Here is a 20,945-nt window from a genome sequence, read left to right on the forward strand (position 1 = left end):
AGAACCCTCGGTGTGCAAGTCCGACTCGCACTTTCCTGGTTTTTATAAAATACATAACCTTGCCATGCTTCTCTCATTTGCATAAAAAACGAACATTTTGTAATCTATCGAGTTAAAAACAAACGACACCAAATATTCGAATCGACACCGCGAAGAACTTATTTGTGAAAACCACAAGTGAGACGAATGCGTTTTACGCATCGCTGCACCCTTTGAGAATCGATTAAAGACGTCGATTGGGAACTGGTTAAAGCAGGGTTTCCCAAACTTTTTCAGTTTGCACCGCAATTATACGCTTAGTAAGGCAAACCTTGGCTTCGCTTGGCTTATGGATTTGTAATGTAAATTGAATTCAATCTTATTTCATTTTATTCATCATTTTCATTTACATTTCTTAGGCCTCTAGGTTGGCAACGCATCTGCAATACACCTGGTGTTGCAGATGTTTATGGGCGGTAGTATTCTCTTACCATCAGGAGACCCACTTGCTCGTTTGCCTTCCTGTCGTATAAAAAAAAATGCTATTTGATTTCTAATTAATTGTTATTGATTGTTTTTACGGACTTACGTCTGAAATACATATCATTTCATTTTTATTTAATTTTATCGGTGATTTTTGGTAATTCGGTGATACATTTTGTTTCTTATTATCTTACTGCTGTCAGTTTTGATGTTGATCGAGTTGGCAGAGATTTAATTGCTTGCATTTCTCCATTGTGAGCTCAGCGTAAGATTATAACGCAGTATCACCAAATGTGACCCCTGATGTGATGATCACGACCACTCTGCCAAGAGTGAGACGACCAAGAAGAGGGAGAGATCACTAAATCACCAAGTATCACCGATAAGAAATGGTTTGCCTTATTTCGCCACGGCACCTTTGCAGCTAGAGACTAAGTGGAAATAAGCAATGATGATTTTCATCAGATTGCTTAACTCTCCGGAGTAACAGGAGCCACACTCGGCGCACCAGGGCGCGCTAAGGCGCCGCGGCGCACAGTTTGAGAGTCCCTGGGTTAGTTCTAAAAATTAATTTGTTGTTCCGTTACTTCTCTTTTTGTCCGACCACGAGTTCCGACTAAATAAAAAGTAAAGACAATATTCTGCAAACAATGAAGGTCGTCTAATACCCACTTCTCGGGTATCGGTTTCGTTTCGTGTCGGATGTCGGTCATTTCTATAGAAAATCGGTGTCGGGCAAGTATAAATAGCTTCACACATAACCTGACCAACAAAAAGTTGGAACACCTGCGACATTGTCACTTCAAAGTTCAATATCTCAAAAATAGCTGAACCGATTTTGATAAAACATGTCTAAGAACCATCGCTAGAAAATTTGCTTTCAAAGAAAAAAACCGCATTCAAATCGGTTCACTCGTTTAACAGCTAAGGTGCCACAGACACACATAGCGGTCAAACTTATAACACCCGTCTTTTTGCGTCGGGGGTTAAAAATAAACCCATGTACTTGTACTATAACTTATTCTGTGCTAGTACCTAGGTTAAGGTTAAATAGGAGAGAAAGGAGTAAAAGGTTTATTATTTTTTGCTTTTCAGTTTTTTCGGCGGTTTAAGTCACCCTATCAATCAATCAATCATTTATTGTCAGAAAGTGATTGATTACATAAATGGTAACAATTGCATTGAAGTTCGTCACAATCAGCCAGTATATGGCGCACAATATTCGGCAGATACGCTAATACGCTCATTATATGTCATTGAATCATTGAAATTGAAGAAAAATAAAAATAATAATAATCAAGATTTAGAATACTAAATAATAACATTAACAATAATAATAGAAAATGTCAATGTCACGTACTGAACATGCCGTGCTATATCTGCAAGTTGAAGTGGCAATGGGCGGGCCACATCGCTCGAAGGACAGAACCAAAGACTACAGTATATATAGGGAGAGACAGAACCGTCGGGGAGAAAAGGAAGACAAAGCGTTGGTGTCCCACTAGGTGGACGGACTGCTGACTACTGGTGAGAGTTGGCGGCAAACGGTAGATGTATTTAAGTGGCGAGTTGTCATTCATTGTGGCGTTCTAAAGGAGAACTCTTTGTTCAGCAGTGGACGTCCTCCAGCTGATGATAAGTGAGATGTTTCCGACTTGCTCTGAACCACCATACATGTGGACGTCTGACTTACAATATTGTTCTATGCAAGAATTTAATTCCGCTCTCAATGAGGTATTCGCACTAATACAGCTGATGATTTCAAAATATGACTACAGATGCGAAAAAAATAATTCTAGATAGAATTAATGAAAGAAGAATGAAAGAATTTATTTGAAATATAACAAGGTTACAATTTAGATTCATCGGCGGACTCCGCACTAGACTCTGGGCCTGTATCGCGGAGACCAGAGAATTTACAATTTACAGCAGTTACTTAAGTAATTGAACTACTTAATACTAAATAGAAATAGAGTTGTGGATAACGCTCATTTCGAGTCTTAACTAAAGACTCGAACCCTTAAGACTCCAGAGTCTTACAGACTCGACTATATTTGAGAATTAAATTGGCTTATTTTATGGGTATGGATGCAAGAAACTGCCTTTGCGGCCTTTGAGTCGTTAAGCCTCCAGAGTCTTTAGGGTTTGAGTCTTTAAGCCTCGAAATGAGCGTTTTTCACAACACTAATTCTAGATCTAGCTCATGCTTAGCAAGACCTAGCGCAACCGCTTGAAAAATCTAGTCTAGTGAAGAAATCTCATCAACACACCAAATCATAGTAAGGCCTTGGAGAAATGTCGCAAGTACTACTTGTCGCAAGTACAACGTATCTAAATCTCCTTGCAAATCAATATTAACCTATTCCTTAACACTGTGGTAATCTGGCACTAATTGGTGTTTAGATTGTTTTTTTTGCCGACACTTGGCCTTTGTTAGGGGTCTGGTTGTGAAGGGCCAAGTTGTTAATTAAGCACGCTTTTCTTCGGTAATGAGATGTTACGTTACGACAGTAGAGCTCGGCGTCGGCCGTTTATGGTTAATAGGAGCGGTAAAATACGGCAAAGGAGCAATGTCTTTGAGTTTTGTTGTGAAGAAAGCGTGGGATTTTTGGAATAGAAATTTAGATGTGGTGCAAGTACCGATGTATTACGAATAATATGTATAAATAGGTGCTTAATAAAAAGGAAGACCGTTCCGAAACAATTTGTAGATATGTTCTTCCAATTAAGATTGGTTTTTTGGTATCTTTTTGTAATTTTTATTTCAATTCCAAATTTTTTACTTGTACGGTCATCCGTAGACCCTAAATTGAAAATACAAACTGAAATATAGATAAAAAAAATTGGAATTGAAATAAAAAAGTGCAAAAAGATTCCAAAAAACCAATCTTAATTTGATTGCTTAATAACGATATCTCTTGTCCGGGTGAGCGGTTAGTTCCAATGGAGTGCCGAAAGTTCTCGATGAGGGCTACGGTATAGATGTCGCTAGCGTCACTGCTTAAGTGGCTAAATAAGAAACAAACAAGCTGAGATATGTGGTGCATAGGGGAAATTCGTGTCTGTACCGTTGTCCAGCAGTGGTATAGCGGTGCACGTGGCACGGAATGCCGAGGACCTGGGTCCGACGTTCAACAAGTTCAACGTTGAGTAGATGGAACGAGTAAATGTATGTAAACTGCTTTTTACATGTAACAGTTTTATGAATACGATGAAAGGATCATGCGAGCAGAGCGGTGGCGCGCAATGCGCGTGTTGCAGCAGCCGCCGAGTCGCGTTGCTCCTAAGAAGAAGGATTAGCCCGAAACATGTCGAGCTAAACTCGATTTAAGATGTGAGTTATAAGGGTCAATATCATTTAATACGATACGATATTAGTATAGTAAGTCAGTATAGACACAAAAAAAGTAAAAAGTTTGCTATAATAGGTTGCCATTTACCTATATATACGAGCTACGAAATTTTGTTCGCTTACTTTTATTCATCAGGTTTTCTTTTTACTATGGAGTAAATTTTGTTGACTTACTGGAATAGTAAATTTTGTTTAAGTACTTGAAAATACATGGGATTTTTTTACAAGCTTTTATTTAACTTGCAATGTTCGTAAGTAACACGAAATTTCATAATTTGTAAACCGTAGTGAAAAAAAAACTTGGCGCATTTTACTACCGTGCCACATTATTTCGGTCGACTCTACGCGTTAAAAATGGCTCGTCTTAATTGGCAGAAAATTACGAGCGCCGAAATAACGCAGTTTTCTTTACAAACCCCTTGTTTTTTCCAGCTTGACCTGGCTTGACCGTGATTGTTTAATCCCACGTGGAACGGTTTGAATGAACGAAACCGAAAGACAATTGATTTTCTGTTGAAGAAATTAAATCTAGCTATACAAGTAAATCTAGACAAGGTGTTAGGTAATTATCAAACTGAAGTTCGGACAACTCAACTGTCTTTTTTCTTTTAATTTAGTTTAATGAAAGCACTTACAAATAACTTAATTATTTAAAAAGAGTATTCTTATGTTTTGCTCAGTAGTTCAACTTGATTTCTAACTCTCCACTCGTGATTTGTACTTGTTAGCACTTTTGCATCTGCGGCTTTTGCAAAATTGCTGTAAGTACTGTGTAAAAGTCTTTTTTTGTTGTCATCATCATCATCATCATGTCAGCCGAAAGACGTCCACTGCTGGACATAGGACTCCCCCAAGGCTCTCCACTCAGACCGGTCTTGTGCTTTCCGCATCCACCGCGATCCCGCGATCTTAACCAAGTCGTCGCTCCATCTTGTTGGAGGCCTACCGACAGCTCGTCTCCCGGTCCGCGGACGCCATTCGAGAACCTTCTGGTCCCATCGGCCATCCGTCCTGCGAGCAATGTGCCCCGCCCACTGCCACTTTAGTTTCGCAATTCTTCGGGCTTTTTTTTTTTGTTGTGTTTGTAATAATTGTCAAGACTATTCGGGCGGGTGTTTTTTTACCAAAGAATACATAGTTTGCTCACCGGATTATAAGTTCGTTTACCTAGTAAAGAAAAAAAATGCTAGTGCCGGACGAAATTCAACTGCACCAAGCCAGCCTTAAGAGAATGCCGTTGCCTTTTTAAAATCAGGCCTTATTTAACAACTTAAGTGTAAATGAGCCATAAGCGCTTGCATATCCCAAGTTACGTGTCCATATCTAATTTTGTGGGTTCTCAGATTCAATTCATTCTATTTACATTACGAACAATACATTACGCGTTCGCCTGTGAAAGGAAAGTATAGGCCAATTTTGTGTCAAAATACTAGTAATTTGTTACCAATTTGTTTACGTAATAGTACATTTTAGATCATGTTCTGTGTGGTTGCTGTGATGAAATGATCCGAATCGGTGATCAAACAAAATAGGAAGTTTTAAGAGGAAACTGAGTCTATTTATTTAAGACTAGTCTTCAGAGGGCATTCCTGTATTGCGTAAGCAGAATTTGAGTAGTTTTTGACTCCCCGCTCCCCCAAAAGTAAGCAAAATTATAACCGCCCCATGCTTACGTAAGCAATGGTTTATTTTTTAAGCTGTTTGGGTTGGATTACTTTTATAGTCGTCAAAAATAGAAAATCGAGCAGTTTTAAATAATAACCAGAAAGTATTTTTACGTAGGTACATTTTAATTCAAGCGTATTAATCTATTAACGAATTCACTGCCACCGCACATATCGACACCTCCTACGTATACTGGTACAAGTGCATAATCATAAATTTACAGGAGAGCTGTTCAAAGGTTCCAAAACCTGTAACTTTCTCATTTGATAATATAACTTTTCAAAATTTTGCATTGGTTCCAAAGAAAATATTTGCTTTCTACCTGTATTCATGGAATTTTGAAATGTCTTATAGTTTTTGAGAAAATTGCAGATACACTACTATACGCGTATTTTACATCTTGTAGTTGTGCGGTATACTGAGCTAATTACCACTTGCTCCAGTATACGGCGTAATGCGTAGATTACTGATCTAACGATATTTTTATATTGTATATGAATTTTTAGATGAAATACTTATATGGCTTGCAATAAACAATAAAACAGATGCTCTTTTACCTTCATCTATTGATTTATAAACGTTTTTATCACTTGCATCAATATACGCTAACATTAGCATGCCACTTGTACCAATATACCGCTAGTAATGTTTTAAACGTGCTATACAAAATACAGAAATATACCTTTATAAAAACCTCACTTGAAATATAAATGGTTTTATTAAGAAAAGTAATTGTATTAAGTGCTTTAAATTAATGGAAGCACATTCAATGGATTCGTGTTCCTGTTCAAATGTGTACTCGTATTTTATTGTGAATGGTTCCTCATGTGATACATATATCGCATCGCACCCATTTGTATCCACATAACGCCTGTGCCTCTTCAGGGTTCCGTACCCAAAGGGTATAAACGGAAAACCTACTTCTATATACTACTTCGCTGTCCGTCCGTCTGTCACCAGGCTGTATCTCATTAACCATGATAGTTAGACAGTTGAAATTTTCACAGATTATGTATAACTGTAGTCGATATAATATATATATAACAAAAAATAGAACAGAATAAATATTTAAAGGGGCCCCCGTACAACAAATGTAATTTTTTTGCCATTTTTTTGCTAATCATAATGAAGTTGTATAGATGGTATGGAACCCTTCGTGCGCGAGTCTGATTAGCACTTTGCTTAAGCCAAGCTTTGACATGAAATATTGAGTCAAAGTCAAAATATCTTTATTCAATTTAGATTGTAACAAGCACTTATGAATGTCAAAAAAATCTACCACCAGTTTGAAAAAACCTCTGTTGAGAAGAGTCTGGCAATAAACCTAGGTATATTTTGTAAACAGATTTACAATCATATTTTAGTGATATCTATACATATCACAAGTATTTAGCACAACTACATATTTAAAACAGTTCTCAATTCGCTATTTGGAGTAAGCACTCGCCAATGCGGATCGGAATTATTTCCAAATTTCCCTATCCATGATATAATCATTAATTTTAATAATACGCCTTATATATTAATGTCTTCTTGACAATAGATTTAAATTTTGTGTCTGATTCCGAGTCTTGGGAAACTTCTATAACTTAATACGGTTTACCCGTTTTCGCCATATACATAGCCAGGTACCATTTCTTAGGTGTGTATAAAAAAATGTGTATAGGGGGTTATTAAAAACCTGTACTATACTTTAAGCCACATTAGGGCTACTAATTACTAATATGATCCAAGAAGAAAAATACTGTGATTCGAAAAAAAAAGTTTTGCATGGAAGTGGAGTCGCAAGAAGACTTTCTAATTTCGATGTTTTCCCACATATCGTATTAGTAATCAGTAGCCCTAATATGGGTTACAGTATAGTACAGGATTTTTTTATCAACCTGTAGGTATATTGAAATTTACTGTTCTCATTTTAATTAAAGCATGCATGCCTTCGCCTTCTTTTTGGGGATGCTCAACTACCAGAATGCAATGTAATACTGCAATGTTATATTTCTAGCACGCGTACATGTAGGTATAGCCGAGGAAACTGAATCACGTACTGGTACTGGGGTGGAACCGTTGTACTATCAATGTTATGTTGACATCCCATACATTTGCCAAAGAAATCATAGCGAAATAGATCACGAAAAGGTTTCACATTGGATTTAGTTTCCATGACTGTCTATGAGAAATACGGCTATTGTGGTCTTGCCCTCCGCAATTGTCAGACCAAAACATGTTTTTTTTATATATACTATCAAATTATGTGTTCGTAGAACAGTTTAAACGGTCCGCACGCAGCGACGGCTAGCGCGTACACTGAGGCAACTGCCAGTTACACTGGACTTCCCCGGCCCCGCGACAATATCGGTGCCGCGTATAGTGGTGCATGTCGGTTGCCTCAGTATACGTTGTACAGATTAGCAAAACGGTGTTAGATGCATTCATATACGTCACTTTATTTCCAAAACTAATAGGAATATCCGTGCAAATTTTTTGTGGTAGGTAAATAAGGAAATATTAATCACAAAATTGCAAAAAACTAAAAATCAGAAATTTGTCACTTGTACCAGTATACGTAGGAGGTATCGATATGCGTTTTCGTAACTTCGCCCAGTGCCGCTGTCATAATTATCCATACCTTTTGAACGCACATGTGCGTCGGTGGCACCTGTGGAAGTCAGGTGTCGGTGAATGCGTTAATCCATAATTTATTAATATGTTGCTGACGGAACCATCCAACTCCCCACTCCCCATTCCCTAATTTATCAAAAATAAGCAAAAGCTCCCCGGGCATTTTCAATAAAACATGTACTTAGAACCAACATATAGTTAAGGATAATTTAAATTTTGTCAGTTTTGTGACGTTTTATTCCATATTAACTGTAGGGAAAATCGTCTTAAAACTGTCAACTTTTAACTTTACGCCGTTGCTAGGTACATGTTTTAACGAAAATGTCCCCCACTGCCCCCTTTCGGGACTTACGTAATAATTGTCGGCCCACGGGCTGAGTAAGTGTGGGCTGAGTTGACCAAAAAATGACTTTGACCCTTGAATGAATGAATGAATGAATGAAAATGAGTCATCTGACATTCTTTGATCCTCAACCGCGGTTGTGCTCGCATAAATCATTAGAGCTGTCAGTCGAATTGAACTTTAAGAATTTTACTAAATTCCGTAAACCGTAGGTCCTTTAGGAAATTTTGGAGCTACTTTGATAGATTTAAAATGGTTATAAAAACGAAAATATTCATAGCTCGATTGAGTTAATGAAGTAAAAAGTAGGTTATTTATGAAGGTAGGTATTTCACTGCCACATGGTCTGAAAAAAAGGAACATGGCGTAAAAACGGTTTTCCAAAGTAGCCCCTACATTTTAAAGTAACCCCGTTTTACGGTCCTCAAAAAAGTCACATCACGGTTTTCATTCACGTTGCACGAAGAGCAATCGTGCCAAACTTCATGTCTACAGACATCCCAATCCCGTCAGAATAGCGGAATTAAAAGTAGGTACGTGTTAGACTATGTGTTAGAGCGTTTTCAGATTATCCGATCCGATATCGGATCATATTTCATACATTTATTTTCACTTGCCCCGATATCGATATCGGATCGGATAATCTCAAAACACTCTAATACCAGAGTTTTGACGCTTGAAAAAAATTTGATAGAACAGAGCCCTTATTGTCTATAACATTCTGAATATGAAAGCGATCGCGAACGCCAGACCGTTAGACAATACGTCTCAGGTTGGCTGTTGAAATTCTTTGTGGAAAATTAACAAAACAAAAACGACCATTCCCAGGGAAGAAATAAAGTAACATTATTTATATTGAGTTACGTGTTTTGTTATATTAGATTACGTTTTTATTGCCGCTCTGGGGTATCTACCCAAATGTTTATAGTTAAACAAAAATATGCTATAATAGAATAGCCAGCCAATAAGAAGCCGTGGTGGCCTAGTGGTTTGACCTATCGCCTCTCAAGCAGAGGGTCGTGGGTTCAAACCCCGGCTCGCACCTCTGAGTTTTTCGAAATTCATGTGCGGAATTACATTTGAAATTTGCCACGAGCTTTGCGGTGAAGGAAAACATCGTGAGGAAACCTGCACAAACCTGCGAAGCAATTCAATGGTGCGTGCGAAGTTCCCAATCCGCACTGGGCCCGCGTGGGAACTACGGCCCAAGCCCTCTTGTTCTGAGAGGAGGCCTGTGCCCAGCAGTGGGACGTATATAGGCTGGGATGATGATGATGATGATGATGAAACAAAAATATGCTATAATAGAATAGCTTGGGGTTTTCCAGTCGGTACCACGAGCCTTTTTACAGCCTTTGTCTGGCAATTTAAATGATACAACATATTTTTTTCTTAATGTAACGACGCACGAATTCAACTCTTCCGAGGTTGAGAGGTTGAGAGGTTGCCTTCTTAACACGTAAAGTGGAGATGATTTTTCACATGTCTAAAATTTGCCTTATGCTATGGAACGATCTGGGAGATATTAAATAATTTATTGAATCAGGCGTTACTTTGCGGAGGTCCATATCAATGAACTAAAATAATTCTCACACATACACACGCATATTTTGCATAAGCTTAGCTATCGTAAGGTCGCGGGTGAGCAAGGAAATTATTTTAGTTCATTGGGAGATATTATGTAAATAGTTTTTTAAGTTTAGAATAGGTACGTTGGTGTTCGTTGTATGTTCATTTTTATAATGAATGACGTGTTTGTTATTTATTTTATATCGTGTGTTGATTTTCTATACGACATCTGTGACATAAAATTTATCAATGAGTGATGAAACTATGATTAAAACCTTTACCTTCATTAACACCAAATCGTATTTAAACTAAGCAGAGAGCAGTCCAATACAATGATATGTACCTACAGTCAATGCCCTAACATTAGCATCCACATTTCTAAGCAACTAGTCTGAAAAACTGACGTAAGCTGGAATCGACCGTACTAATTCTAGGGACAAAGACCTCGAAATCTCGTCCTTCTTGAGTATTTCCTTCCTAAATAAATCAAAATCAGCTTACCGGACTAATGAATTCACTGAGCTTATATTTAGTTCACGAGCTCTTTTAGTCTTACGCCTACGTACCTATAGCCTGGGATGAGATGACCCAATTATAAATTTATGGCTCAAGATTTAAAAGCTAAAAACAAACAAAAACAAGGATTTAGTGCCCTTAGGGCGACTTGCCCAAAAATAACTAAATCAGCAAAAAGTTGGAAAACCCCCTTTGTCACTTCAATGTTGAATATCTCAAAAAGGGCTGAACTGATTTTGATGAAACATGTCTAAGAACCATCGCTAGAAAACCTGCTTTCAAATAAAAAAAACCGCATTCAAATCGGTGCCCCCGTTTAAGAGCTACGGTGCCACAGACAGACAGACACACATAGCGGTCAAACTTATAACACCCGTCTTTTTGCGTCGGGGGTTAAAAAAAAGATAATGCTGATGATATTTTATGACCACGATGTTTTTAATGGTTGCTCTTCTATTCCCGAATTGTATATGTATGTATATGTTGTTTAATTAACTCTCTAATAAAAATAAATAAGCCTTGGCCTAGTGGTTTGACCTATGGCCTCTCAAGCAGAGGGTCGTGGGTTCGATCCTGAGCTCGCACTTCTGAGTTTATTGGAATTTAAATGTGCGAAATAACATTTGAAATTTACCATGAAATATCTATCTAACGATACCCCACACTATAGAAAAAAAATCATCCCCACTTTACATCTATGGGATTTTTTTTAATTGATTTTTATTTTACCACTTTGTCGGCGTGACTGATATGTATATTCATGCCAAATTACAGCTTTCTAGAACTAACCGTCTCTGAGCATAGCCGCGGACAGACAGTCAGACAGATGGACAGACATGGCGAAACTATAAGGGTGCCTAGTTGACTACGGAACCCAAAAAAGGTATTTAGAAATAATTTCTTGTGGATAAACATCTTTGTATCCTGTTCACGAAATAAGAAACGTTTTAAATTAACGAACCTGTGAAACTCATTAGGAATCTGCTTTGGCTCAAAGACGTAAGTATCTGTAGATGATCGAATCTAATTACCTCTTTGAGGTTACTGGTTTTGTAACAAAATAATTGTACGTAAACATTCTAGTAATATGTATACCTACATGATTGTTATTTAAAGGATGAAATGAAATAGCAAATTATGCGTTGCCTCTTCAGATTGCATTGCAAATCTGTTAGGAAAGATATAGGTACCATCAGCCAAATAAGTGATGTATCAATTTTTAAACAAGTTCCTATCAAATGAATATGTCGCTCAAGTGGAACTTTTAAGTTTACAAACACGTCTGACTTATTAGCATTATTGTTTTATGACCTGCAAATGATTCAACTTTAGACCACATATTTGGCTGTCATTGAGTGTCTTGCCGGATTCATCTCAACAGTGGTTTTTCCGAAACGGTGGTTTTTGACTTGTTTTTAGTCTAAATTGAATAAAGATACTTTGACTTTGACTTTGAGATCTATACGTAATTGTATCGTACCCTGGGAAAAAACCAGTCCGCCAGTTAAATTAATAAAAATATTAAACTCTGATAACTTTTGTAAATCAAACAGTCTGTGCCATGCTTGGTTTTAGAATAGGACGGATGTTCTCTTTCCGACCTGATCAGAGGCGTAGCTAGGTTGTCAAGGGCCCCGGTGCATAGAGAAAGAATTGAGCCCTCATCCCCTCTTTCCACGTACATAGCTTGAACTTATATTGGGCTTCAAAGTTATAGATAGGAATAAAAATAGGATACAGTGACTTAAACTTATCCCTGGTAGGCTCGAGGCTCGAGCCTGCTCACAATATTTTTTCCTGTCTTTTTCTTTTATGCTCCTCTCTTTTCGAAAGAAAGAAAGATAGAAAGGTTTATTTTGACTCCATAAGTACCACCTAAAACTAAGACTAAAACTATGTTACATGGTGACATGGCAGGATACCAAAATGGGGTCTCCACTCAGCATGTGTTGCCGCACATTATGTGCAGTGACGCTGGTTTTCTGTGGAGCACAAAGGCCCTTAGAGGGACTTTTGTGGGCCCCCTGAGCTCCGGGGCCCTGGTGCTCTGAACCTACTGGCCCTACGATACTTAGCTACGCCACTGGACCTGATGTGAGGACAGCAGCGCTCTCTATTGCCAACCACGAATTCCAGACTCCAGAATTGCGGTGTGGAAGAAAAGGACACCACACTATTGTCCCAAGAAAGTTGTCATATTATACATGATGACGTTCAATCGGTGATCAGAAACAATTTTTCTAATTCAGTAATTGGTGGCGGTCACGAATAAGTCGTAATTACGTGAAACCAAGCATTTTCATTTATTTAATATTTTTTTATGTTGAAAATAACTTGCCCTACTATTGGTTAGTTTAGGCATTAACCTCTATAAAGCAGTTTTAAACAAAATTTAAAAGTTTATGAATAATAAGTTGAACCCGTAAGTAGCTTATGATAGACTTCACTGAACTATATTGTAAAATTACATTTTTTGACATAACTACATATCAATGTTTTAATCAAACAAAAATTTGTAGTAGGACCTTGTGCAAGGTCCGCCCGGATTGCTACCACCATCTTGCTCGCTAATCCTGCCGTGAAGCAGCAGTGCTTGCACTGTTGTGTTTGGGAGTGGAGAGTAAGACAACCGGTGAAATTACTGACACTTGAGGTATCCCATCTGAGGCTTCTAATTACGAAGATGCTAGCAGCGTTCCCTCTTTGAATTTGCTATTTTATTTATCTGTAGCTACTACTAGCGCCATCTAGTTGCCACATAGATTAACTGCACATCGCGCCATCGAAGTTTCTCAACTCTGACGCATAAACAACTTCCATCCAACGCTCACCCTTTGCACCCTGGTTTCTGACACATAGGTATCCATTGTTAGTTTGGGGCTAGAGCAAATTGGCGTAAATTTTTCCACAATACCTTATTTATGTTAACGTTTTTGTTTGAATACTCGTTTGTTTGTTTGCGAGCGGCATAATTATGAAAGCATTTCGTAAGTGTGTAAACAATAATAATGGATTACACCTGTTTACATTAAATAATCTTCAGGTTTTCGATAGAGAATGTAAACAATCGAGTCGAGACGCGGCGAGAACTCGTTTTTAGGGTACCGTACCCAAGGGTAAAAACGGGACCCTATTTTTAAGACTCTGCTGTCCGTCCATCTGTCACCAGGCTGTATCTCATGAACCGTGATAGCTAGACAGTTGAAATTTTCATAGCTTATGTATTTCTGTTGCCGCTATAATAACAAATATTAAAAACAGAATAAAATGAAAATTAAAGGGGGAATCCCGTAGTTCCCACGCGGGCCCAGTGCGGATTGGGAACTTCACACACACCATTGAATTGCTTCAGTGGTTTGTGCAGGTTTTCCTTCACCGTAAAGCTCGTGGTGAATTTGTAATGTAATTCCGCACATGAATTTCGAAAAACTTCGATGTGCGAGCCGGGGTTTGAACCCACGATCCTCTCTGCTTGAGAAGCCATAGGATAGCAAGCTATTATATTTATTTATCTATCGAGAGATTCTCCACCTATCACTAACTAGGCCGTATCGCATCTGTGCGATTGCATGGGAAAGTAATCTGCGGTCAAAGTTTTTGTGGGATAAATTCCCAGTTTAGTACCCCCTATATAGATCAAAGACGTCACAAAAATTTATAGAAATTTGGCAATATCACATAAGCTAAGACATCCATGGAGCAAATGTTTAACATTTGTCAGTTAATAGAAAATTGCAAGTTAGGTAAATAAAAACTTGTGAAATACCCGGGTCTCGGTTCGATACACAATTTTATACCTGTCAAGTTTGGGACCCTGGGACCATGGGGCCCTGAAGCACTCTACTTGTAAAAGATTTGCAAAAGCGCCTGCAGGGCTACTCGAAACTCGAAGTTCGTGTCGTGCTGTCCCTCTGACACTTATACTGTTTAATACGAGAGCGAGAGGGACGGTACGATACGAACTTCGTGTTTCGAGTTTCGTAGTAGCCCTGCTGGTCGACGCAACTGGAGACCAAAGGGCCAGCAGCTATCTCTCTCAAAGAATGAACATAGCTATCCAACAAGGAAACGCTGCCAGCCTTTTTGGGCACAATGCCACGGCTGCCATTTCTAGATTTACTTTAGTTTTAAGGAAATAGTTTAAATTTAATTATTTAATTTCTTCTTTTTTATTTAATATTTGTGTGTAATTTCTCCTTTGTGTATAGATAAAGAAATATTAATTACATGAAGCAACTTTGGCGATTTCTCAACCCCCTCCTGAGACGTCGTTGCAAGATGAACATTTTCGTAGCTGCTCTGCTACTTTGTGGCATAATTAGCCTCAGTTAAGTGGGAAACACCCTATCTATCTATTTGGATTTGTTGTGTATGTGTATTGTAAAAATGGATATGTATTCTTGATATTGCTTTAATGCAATGTAAATTCACCACCTGCTAAAATTTATTCCTTACTTCTCCATCCTTTCCATTGTAAAGGTTGCCAGGAAGAGATCGCTATGAAGCGATAAGGCCGCCAATTGCTTACCTCAATCTCTGTGTACCTTATACCTGTGTTTGCTGTACTGCTTACTGTTGGTGTGCAATAAAGAGTTATTGTGTTGTGTTGTATTGTTGTATTGAAACATGATTTAATTAATTTAATTCAAATTTCTTGCTTTAACGCTGTTTTCTACGACGTTTCGCTTGTGCGGGGACATTAAAAATTCTTATTAAAAATGTTAAATAAAAAATATGTATACATAAAAATAATTATACAAATCGGGCTACAAATTGTTTAAGTTGACAGTAAACATACACACATAAAAATACGTTCAAGCAAAAATAAAAACTCCTCCATTTTTGAGGTCTGTTAAAAAGAGAGAAGTTGGAAGAAGAAAATAACTAAAAATGAGCTAGAAACATCGGGATTTATAGAGTTTTTAAATTATTATTCGTTATACTTTTAATACCAAACATCGCTTACCTTTCTCAACATGGTAGTCCTGAGGCTCCTCCTTTTTGTGGTCACTGGAAGCCGTAAGAGCGTCGGTAACAGCATTACTGTTGCTTGTTTCAGCATCTGCTGATGGACCAGTGGTCCCATAATCTTCACTACCAGCAGCCGTAGTTTTATAATCTACATCACTTGCCGTAGTTTTATCTTCCTCACCGCTGGCTGTAGTCTTGTAATCTGCACTAGCAGTTGTTTTATAGTCTTCTGTGGTTCCTGTATTAGTATAGACATCTAGCGCAGCCGTGGTTAATTTCTTTGCTGCTTTGTCTTCAACTGTTTCGGCTACATGTGAATCTGGAGCTACTGTAGTTGATTTTAGTTTACGCTTGCGTTTGTTTTTTAGTTTAGGGAAGAATAACACTGGTTTACCTTCACATATATCAGTTGGTTTGCTTAATGATATAAGTAACGGGTCATCAGCTTGTACTGCACTTTCAGTGGTAGTTAATGAGTATCTAGAGGAGAAACGCCGCGTTGTCTCTGGACTTTGGTTTGCTATTGTAGCCGCAACAGTCGTTTCACTTTCGTTCTCATCAATTACATATAGATTTGGGTTTCTGAACACGGAAAGTTTTCCGGGTTCCATATACTTTATTTTTCTAACTTTCTTTGATGTAGGTCTAGGTGTGACTGTTGGTGATGTTGTAGTGGTAGATTTCCCTACTCTTATGTTGTATTTATCCCTCCAAGAACCGCTTTCTTCGTACTCTTCATAGTCAGGGGGAGTCATTTTGTTTCGCCGTCTATTGCGATCTGCGTATTTGTCCGTTTTCGTTTTGAACTGTATGAGTTCTCTTTCATGTTCTTCTTGATCTAATTCGTCTTCTTTTACTTTCTCAGATATGATCCTTTGTTCTTGTGCATGCCGTTCTTTCAATTCATCAACACTATCAAGAATAATTTTCTTTTTAGCTTCATTTTCCAATCGTTCCTCTTCCGATATTTCAGGTTTTTTAGGTTGTTCATGTTGGGTTGGGCTTTCTTCATATTCTACGTCATCTTCGTATTTGTGAACCTTAGGTTTTTCTTTCGGTTTCTCATCATCTGCTTTTCCATCATAATCATCATCTTTTGGTGCTTCTGTACTTGTTGTAGCTTCTTCTTCTCTTGCACTTTCTTTGTACTCTTCTTCACCTCGCTTAACTGGTCTAGAATTGTTAATAGCATCCGCCAAAGATGGGCGCTCTTGCGTAAGTATATCTAAAACTCCATCGATGTCCGTTAAATTATCCAAATTTTTCGGAACTTTTTCTATTTCTACTTCATTCACAGGCCTATGGAGATCCGACCATTCTCGTTTCTCAAAATAGTCTTCACCACCATCGCTATCACCTTGTCCTTTTTCATAGTAATCATCACCTTCTGGCGCTGCTACCGCTCTTAAAAGGAAATTAAGTGGGGGTGCTAGTCGTTTTTTTACTTTTGCTTTTGGATTAACATCTATAAACTCGCCTAGTTGTTCGCCATGTTTGTTTTTAAATGGTACCCAGTCGGGATAGAACTCCAGAACTTCACGTTTGGTTACGTTATTATTGTCACTGACACCTACGCTGGCGGCGGCGCAGGCGTGGAAAAAGAGAAGCGCTGCGGCTAGCATTGTGTCTGGTTGAACGGATCGCGGCGAACTGACTGTTTGCTTTCACGGTTGGTAATTTTATTTATATTGTTTGGGTTTCAATTGAGCGCGGTGCCGGCTGCGCCTGCGGCTAGCTGCTGTGGATGAGACGATTACATTTGATGCGTTCTCATTGCGTTGAGTCGAATGAAATTATTTAAATTAGCAGTGACAGTTAAAAGTAAAACATATTATATTTTGTATTTTATTTATTTTTGTTGTTTGGCACCGATTGATTTGTAATTTTTAGCATTTCTTCATTGTTGAAATTCGCAACCTGATATAATATTATTTCGACTTTCTTTAGTTTATTTTTAAAATCACTTATAATATACCCTTTTATCAATTGGGTATAAGTTTAACACGTTCGCCCCGGCAACGACCCATTAAGCTCTTACGCTATGTCTACGCATATCACAACGTCTGTGATCAAAAATGTTTACTCCTATGTGAATGTGACACGCATGTGTGTCAAAAAAATTCGTACCTCCTAAAGGCTGGCATAGCGTAAGGGCTTAGCGGAACGTTGCCGGAGCCGAATGTGACGATCCGCCAAGCTCTTACGCTATCCCTACGCATATCCCACAGCAGTCACAAATACGTGTCACTGGTATAGGAGTAAGAACTAAAAAGTCACAGACGTTGTGTCACTGGGGCCGAATGTGTTAACAAGGAAGATTTTCTTTAATTAAGGTATAACGTCGCATTTCTATATCTGTTTATTCTGTATTCCGAAATTTTTATGTGTTCTATTTAGCTATAATAAAAAAAAAATTAAGTTGACATAAAATACATTTTACTACATTGAGGATGTCTAATCACAAAAAAAGGAACATGGCTTTGCTTCTTATAGGAGCAATCGAGCAAGCGAATTCCCTAATGAAAAGCGATCACCGCACCGCCACCCGATAATCAGAAACCAAGTCCGTGCTTTAAGGGATACCAATATGGTGATTAAAGGTTAACAGAAAGGGAAATATTGAAAGGCAAACTTATCCAGCACATCAACCATACGCATTTATATTACTATAACTAAGTTAAATATTACATGTTATATTATAATTCATACTTTATTCCTGAAGGATCCGAAGTAATAGTTTATTTTTATAGTGTCTTATCCATATTATGCTACTGCCACTGATCGACAAGAAGCCGTGAAATCTAAATCGTTCCACCGCCGACTCCTGCGCCGGGCAGTGTCCACAATATTTTCAATTAAGTGTTGCACCTCTAGAAGCTACTCTGCTATAACTCAGCTAGAGAGCGTACTCCTACCTTAAAGGCCGGCAACGCACTTGTGACTCTTCTGGTGTTGCAGGTGTCCATGGGCGACGGTAATCGCTTACCATCAGGCGATCCGCCTGCTCGTTTGCCCCCTATACAATAATAAAAAAAAAACTTATTAATTTTACAATGTTTATTTGTTTGTTTAGCTTAAATTTTACAATTGAAGAAACACCCAGTTCCTGTGGCCGGATTGATTTGAAATTTGGTAAACATGTGTGTAGATACAATACAGTCTTTGCAATAAACGTGTAAAAAAATCTTAATAACCGTACAGTTCAAATCAGGAAGTCGAGTATGCAGAAGAACTGTTGAGAACCAAAAAGCTAATTCACCAATTTCACTTTCACGCAGCGGGTCGTACGCCCGTCTATGTTACCTTTTATAAAAAATTTCGGAATATTAAATGAATTATACTTAGTTAAAATTGCACAATTATAATCTTACTAAATAAATATTCGTGGAAACAGCTGAGCAGAGTGAGGCGAGGCAAATGAAGCGTTTCACAAATACAAATAATTTATTTGTCAAACATAGGTTTAAAGGAGTTGGTACATTAATCATAGACTTGTATCGCTATGCTGCGCCCGAGGGCATACAAATATAAATGTCTTGTAGGTAGGCACATCCAGTCATGCAGTAAACTAAATAAAGTCTAAAAAGTTGCCAAACTATCACGCATATATTCCTCCATTTAATAGTAGATAGGCCTTATCTATCTTATAGACCTTATATTCTTCGGAAGTTTATTGAAGATCTTTGATGTCATGCCGAACCTACGCTTTTAGCAAGTAATGCTGTTTTGTATGGTATTTTGTTAATTTAACCTTTTTGGCGAGCACTTTTAAAAACAGGAAATTGATTCCTATTACATTTTACGTACTTAAGTTGATATTTCGAAAATGTATATGCAGGTCAGGGTTAGTATTAAATATGATTTTATTAGGATTTCTATTATTTAAAACATGAATATAAATAGATTACTTGCAAATTCATTCAATTTGACAAATATTTGATAAAAATAAAAAACACATAAAATTAACTAAAACGGGCTTCCTCTTCCAAAGGCAGCGCAGCGCGGGGCATTGTGCCTAAGACGCTAGCGGCGTTGCCTCGTTGCACTGCAAGGCTCAGTCTTTGGGCGAAGAAAAAGCCTGCTCTTTGGTCGCCAGATATGCCGATTAGTTTGTCCGACAGGGTTAGTATTCGTAACTTAATAAAATGAGGTCTACATGAGTCAGTGGACGAAATACCACAAATCGCACGAATACATTTCTTCTGACCTTTGAAAACCATATCTCTGTTCGAGGAGTTACCCCAGAATATAACGCCATATTTTAGTGTGGAAGATACATAAGCATGATACGCTGTAAGCACAGCAGGGCGATTCACTATTTTACTTAAGTTATACAAAGCATAAGAGTATCTGTTATGCTTCTTGCAAATTATTTCAGTTTGATTTGTTTGTTTGTTTATACTCTTTATTGTACAAAAAGGTTACATAACGTGGAAACGCAGGTTTAAGGGAATTGGCAGCTCGCGTTTAAAGTAACTCGATCAAAAGGGAAGGAAACATTCAACAGGTCAAATGAAGTTAAAAACTAACTTTCGGACTATCCGATCGTCAAAGTTAAAGTATAAAAGACAATCCAAATATCAATTTTAGGGTTGATTCCAGCGATTCAATTATTAACAAATTATTTTAGGTGGTAGGACCTTGTGCAAGGTCCGCCCGGATTGCTACCACCATCTTGCTCGCTAATCCTGCCGTGAAGCAGCAGTGCTTGCACTGTTGTGTTTCGGCGTGGAGAGTAAGACAGCCGGTGAAATTACTGGCACTTGAGGTATCCCATCTTAGGCCTCTTGGTTGGCAACGCATCTGCAATACCCTTGGTGTTGCAGGTGTTTATGGGCGGTGTTGAACTCTTACCATCAGGAGACCCGTTTGCCATCCAGTCGAATAAAAAAAAAATGTCCCTGTCCTGTGTCTACTAGATAGCCGGGAAGCTGTCACAGAATCCTCGACCATGTCAGCAAAAATGTGCCCACGTAAATCAAACAAAATAAACGAGTCATCATCATCATCATCAGCCTACAGCAGTCCACTGCTGGATATAGGCCTCTTCCATGGCACGCCACAACACTCTGTCTTTAGCTCCTCGTGTCTCTAAAGGTCATCCGTCCACCTTTCCTCGAGACGCAGGAGTAATGTTGCCCAACCCATTACTTACTTAAAACGGAGCGTTTGTTTCACCGCGTTCCGACCGCCAGTCTGCACTCCCAAGGCCATCGAAACCGTGTACTGTAGTAATATCAACAGAACCGATTCGCGCATCTAAGTAACAAGGGTCAACGGCCTTAAGCAGTTGCATCGCTTTCGTAGCATCAGCAGGCCATAGGTTAGTCTTTGTGAAATTAATACAATTTTCCTCTGTAATTTTGTGCCTATTTGTGGGCTTTTGCATGCAATAAGTATTCCATTTCATTTCATTTATTTATTGCATAACACAATACAAACATGGAT

At 38.2% G+C, this 20,945-nt stretch overlaps 1 protein-coding gene across 2 annotated transcripts in view; it reads right to left on the reverse strand.

The window, feature by feature from the left end:
• The window catches only part of LOC141435663 (uncharacterized), a 52,177-nt gene extending 35,040 nt beyond the window's left edge, over window positions 1-17,137 (reverse strand). For both annotated transcript variants that reach the window (XM_074098403.1, XM_074098402.1), the window contains exon 1: window positions 15,493-17,137. In XM_074098403.1, coding sequence (XP_073954504.1) covers window positions 15,493-17,119 — 1,627 coding nt within the window. In that variant the 5' untranslated portion in view covers window positions 17,120-17,137. The remainder of the gene's footprint in view (window positions 1-15,492) is intronic.
• Between the last annotated feature and the right edge of the window lie 3,808 nt (window positions 17,138-20,945).

Source organism: Choristoneura fumiferana, chromosome 15 (genome assembly GCF_025370935.1).
Source record: "Choristoneura fumiferana chromosome 15, NRCan_CFum_1, whole genome shotgun sequence".
In the NCBI taxonomy this organism is placed as follows: domain Eukaryota; kingdom Metazoa; phylum Arthropoda; class Insecta; order Lepidoptera; family Tortricidae; genus Choristoneura; species Choristoneura fumiferana.